Source organism: Gymnoscopelus microlampas (assembly GCF_963454915.1).
Source record: "Gymnoscopelus microlampas genome assembly, chromosome: 22".
NCBI lineage: Eukaryota > Metazoa > Chordata > Actinopteri > Myctophiformes > Myctophidae > Gymnoscopelus > Gymnoscopelus microlampas.
This window is the reverse complement of record NC_139959.1, coordinates 33,621,967-33,626,974: the sequence shown is the minus strand read 5'-3', so window position 1 is coordinate 33,626,974 and position 5,008 is coordinate 33,621,967. Positions and strand designations below refer to the sequence as shown.

Sequence of the window (5,008 nt, the reverse complement as noted above, 5' to 3'; positions counted from 1 at the left end):
AAATCACACACAATCTTCCCATTAGACAAATAAAACAAGCATGATGAAAGTTTAGGAACAACTCTACATGTTTTCTAAGATCAAATCGTCTTCTTTTTGTTATTTGTTTCCCTAACAAAATGTTGAAATTTTGCACGCTGAGAAAAAAACAATCAAATAATAAAGAAATGATTCTGGACTCAGGACATGAGAGAGAAAAAAAAGTCAGATCTAATTGAGGTCACACAACTGAGCAGTGGTTCCAGAGGATAGAGGATAAAGATTAAATCCAACATGGAGGTTGTGTGTGAACGTGGTGTGGACTGTGTGGAGGAGAGTCATGGTGTCAGACACACTGTAGAAGGACAGAGTACCTGCACTGTGGTCCAGGTACACTCCTACTCTGGAGGACACACGGCCTGGGATTTTAGTTTCAACGCCTCTGTGTCTGAAACTATAACCTTTGTTGGTACACCGTAAAGACCACGATTTATCATTGAATCCAAATCCACATTCATCACCAGACCCTGTTCTGCTGATATCCTTATATGAGGCTGCTATAAAAACAACTCCTCCACTCCACTCTACCTCCCAGTAACAGTGTCCAGTCAGACCCTCTCTACCCAGAACCTGAGGATATTCAGTGAATCTCTCTGGGTGATCAAGATATGATTGTGGTTTGTTCATCATTGTTACTTTTCTATTCCCTTTAGACAGAGACAGGTCTTGATGAGCTGTATTTGGATCCAGTGTGATTGGACGTGAATATTGTAAGAACTCAGCTCTGGTCTTGGTTTCTGGTGGTGTTGACAGCACTGTCTGGTCCACACGCCTCCTCAATTCTTCAGCACGACTCACTTCACGTTTCTGCTGCTCTCTGATCAGCTCCCTCAGATCGCCTTCAGATCGCCTTCTCTCCATGGAAGGGATGAACTCAGTAAAGATAGTGTCACTGTCCTCCACTGCTCTGTCAGCACAGTGGTTGATGGACTCCACCTCCTGGTGAAGCACCTTCATGTCTTTCTCTCTTTCCTGGACTCTCTGCTGGAGGTTCTGTTGACTCGTATCAAGGTCTTTCTGTCTCTCAGTACGTTCTGCTGCAGCTGAGATCATATCATGACCTTTGTGTTCTTCCACGGAGCACAGATAACAGACACACTGCTGATCGGTACGACAGAAAGGCTTCCTCACTTCGTTGTGACGAGAGCAGATGTTCTCCTGAAGCTCGCTGGAGGCTTTGACCAGCTTGTGTTTCTTAAAGGCAGGAGACTGATAGTGAGGCTGGAGGTGAGTGTCACAGTAAGAGACCAGACACTGAAGACAAGTCTTCACAGCTTTCAGTCTCGTCCCAGTGCAGACATCACAGGCCACATCTCCAGGTCCAACGTAGCAGTGATCAGGAGGAACATCTTGGAGTCCCGTCTTCTTCAGGCTCTCCACCACATCAGCCAACATGGTGTTTTTCTTCAGAACAGGTCTTGTGATGAAGGTGTGTCTGCACTGTGGACAGCTGAACCTCCCTCTCTGATCATCCTGGTTCCAGAATCCCTCGATACACCTCCTGCAGTAGCTGTGTCCACAGGGAACAGTCACTGGATCCTTCAGTAGATCCAGACAGATAGAACAACACAACTGTTCCTGATCCACTTCAACTCCCTGCTGCGCCATTTTAGTCTGTCTGTCTGTCTGTCTGTCTGTCTGTCTGTCTGTCTGTCTGTCTGTCTGTCTGTCTGTCTGACTGACTGACTGACTGACTGACTGACTGACCAACTGACCGACTATCAGACGAGTTTAGTTTAGTTTCATTTTCAAAGAAATCACATGATATGGGAAGTTCCTCCTGGGTGTGTGTGTGTGTGTGTGTGTGTGTGTGTGTGTGTGTGTGTGTGTGTGTGTGTGTGTGTGTGTGTGTGTGTGTGTGTGTGTGTGTGTGTGTGTGTGTGTGTGTGTGTGTGTGTGTGTGTGTGTGTGTGCGTGCGTGCGTGTCTTTTTGTATTACTATACTTGTGAGCAGTGGTGGAAAAAGTACTCACAGTTTTTTACTTAAGTAAAAATATCAATACTGCAATTTAGAAATACTCTAAATTAAATTCAAAATTTACTTGAGTAAAAGTACAGAAGTATTGGTATCAAAATGTAAAGTAGAAAGTACTCATACAGGAATGTGCCGTTTCACACGTTTTCAAATGTATAACAATCTTTTGAAAACAGCAGATCTACAAGCTCAAAATACGTCACATTGTGAGCTAAGAGCTTGTATATCTGCTATTTTAAAATGTCAGAAATGCATATGGGCTGAAGTGGTTAATGTATGTTTGTAATAATAATCAAAATCTACAAGTAACTAGTAACTAAAGTTTGATTGAACCCTAGCATCCCTCCCTATTCAGAGGGGAACATTTAAGCTGCGAGGCGTTTAGATCGAGCTTGTAGATCGGCTATTTTCGGCTAAGAGGTTAGGTGTAGAGGGAAAAGGGAGAGAAACCAAGTGCAGTCAATGGTCACGTTTACTAAAGTATTGAGGGTTTGAGTGGTTAAATGTCTGAAATAAACTAAAGAAAAACATAATTTTAACAAGTGATGACAGTGCTGTCAAACAAGTATGAAGACATTTCAAATCTATGAAAAGGTTTAATCTGCAACACAATTGTATACAATATGTAGTGGGGGGTCCCTGCTTAATCTCTCTTTCAGCTAAGGGGTCTTTGGCCTGAAAAGGGTTGAAGACCCTTGGTGGAGGGGTGTTAAATAGAATTTCATCTTGTATTTTTATCATTTGTATGTTTGGAGTGTTATTAAAGAATTGTCTCGTCATTAAAAGATACAGTTCATATAGTTCATTATCTTATTTGAGTTTTCCATATCAGTAACATTGCATGTGTCAGAATGACCTTCAATAATTATTGTAGAATAAAAAAAGTACAATATTTGTCTCTGTAGTGGAGAAGAATAAAGTATTGAACATTTGAAATATTTCAGTAAGATAAAAGTTCCTCATAATTGTACTAAGTACAGTACTTAAAGTAAGTAAATGTAGCCTACTTAGTTTCCACTACTGCTTGTTAAGTTGTGCGTTCACTGTCAGCACCATCTGGTGGTTGATTTTCTAACGGCATCGATGGTAGACAGACAGACAGACAGACAGACAGACAGACAGACAGAATAATAGAGGAACTGAGCCATAGTATTTACACTGGTTTCACATTATTTACATGTAGATACTGCATTGGCTACTGCTGCTCATTGAAGCAATATGGGTCATTGCGGCGGCTGCCGCCATATTAATAGGCATAAACCGTACCTCCTAAATTAATGCATGTATGCACTGAAGTAAAAGGTACAATATTTGCCTCTGAGATGCTGTGGATTAGAAATACATAAGTATAAACAAGAAATGACATAAAGTCATAATATCCCCGCTTGCGGCACCTGGTTGCTTATTTCTCTCTCAAAAATCTGGCAACCGTATCATTATTTGGACCAACGAAGAAGAAAATGCGGAAGCGATCCTCTTTCGCAAGGCCCTTGTAAAGGACATTATGTTGCAAAAATATGAAGTCATTACAGCACCATAACATGGTTAATACATTTTATTTTGGGATGTACAATACATGAAAATTACGGGATTAATAACGCAACTTGCGGCGATAACTAATGGAGAGCGGACATTACCGCGTTTGGCTAAAAAGTAACATCATACAAGCTAACTATTAGCCAAATTCCTGCTAGCGCTCAGAATCCACTGAGAGAGGCGTGTCTAGTCCCATAGCTTGGGAGGACGAGGCCGCCCGTTCAGAGTATGGAAAGTATCCCCATTGGCTTAAGCGACAGCCAATCACGCAAAAAATCTGTCGAATACATGTCGGAAATCTGTCGACTAGTAGGTCAGTCTCTAAATAGACCCGCAGCTCTGCAAGCGGGTAAAAAGTGGGAAATGTCTGTCTGTTTGCCTCAGTCTGTTGGTTTACTGACTGTCCATGTTGTTACCAAATCTAGCCACCAGATGGGGCAAATAGTCAACAAACAACATAATATTGTTGCATCAGTGTCACATTAGTGAAAGGCACAATAACTAGATGATCTTCAGATCACCCAGGCTGCATGACGCTCTTTGAGGTTAAACAGCACTGCAGGTTCATGGAGGAAGGTGAACATCCCCATGTCTTCAATTTCATCAAACTTTGGGGGGTCTGGGGATGGATATCAGCTTCCTTCACAGTATAGTTTTGTGTCAAATCTTTAATCTACAGTCTCTGCAATTTAGGGCTGTTATGAGAATGAACCTTGCCTCAGCTGTCCAGTCTTTTCAAGTTATCAACACAGAGGTGCAAGGGTATTGTCTTTCAGACCAAAGGAACAAAGGGCTGGAACTCTTTACTGCTAATCTCTTGGTGAAACATGTAACCCAACCCAACTTTACTATTGTTAGGATGTGCTTGCATGTCTCATTTGATGCGGAGGTCATGCATTTTATTTTTGTCTTGCTCGTGTTTTACATTCATATACTAGACAATGCATTAAATTAAGTGTAGCTCTATTCTTGAAATACGCCACAACACCTTACATTCATAATAATAATAATAATAATAATAATAATAATACATTTGATTTGTAACACACTTTATATTTGAAACACATCTCAAAGAGCTGTTGCATTGTAAAAGAATATATATATTCTAAAATCTTACGTTGCTTACCATTACTCAATAACTCACACAAAATCCATATGCTACTGCAAAAATACATACATCGATTTGCGAACAGTAATGTATGGTAGGTGTATAGACTCAGTTGTATCAATGGTTTACTTTCTCCAAATCTGGAATATAATGGCCACCATAAACAGATAGACACACAACACACACTTGAAACAAACACAATGCTTTTAGATTGCTTTCATTTTTTATTCTGCTATGTTACTTAGAGGAAAATATTTTCATTAGAATGGTCTGTCTGGGAGCTTCACTTTTCATCTTTCTGTATGGGGAAAGATTATAAAAGATGGTGAGCTCACTTTAATAACATTTAG

The 5,008-nt window shown here is 40.6% G+C and overlaps 1 protein-coding gene across 1 annotated transcript; it reads right to left on the bottom strand.

Moving 5' to 3' along the window:
* Nucleotides 1–210: 210 nt before the first annotated feature.
* Nucleotides 211–1,647, bottom strand: LOC311038603 (E3 ubiquitin/ISG15 ligase TRIM25-like; the record flags this gene model as incomplete). Its single annotated transcript, XM_084048175.1, has 1 exon — nt 211–1,647. One exon carries the CDS (start codon nt 1,645–1,647, stop codon nt 211–213), a length of 1,437 nt encoding a protein of 478 aa, XP_083904301.1.
* Nucleotides 1,648–5,008: the final 3,361 nt, after the last annotated feature.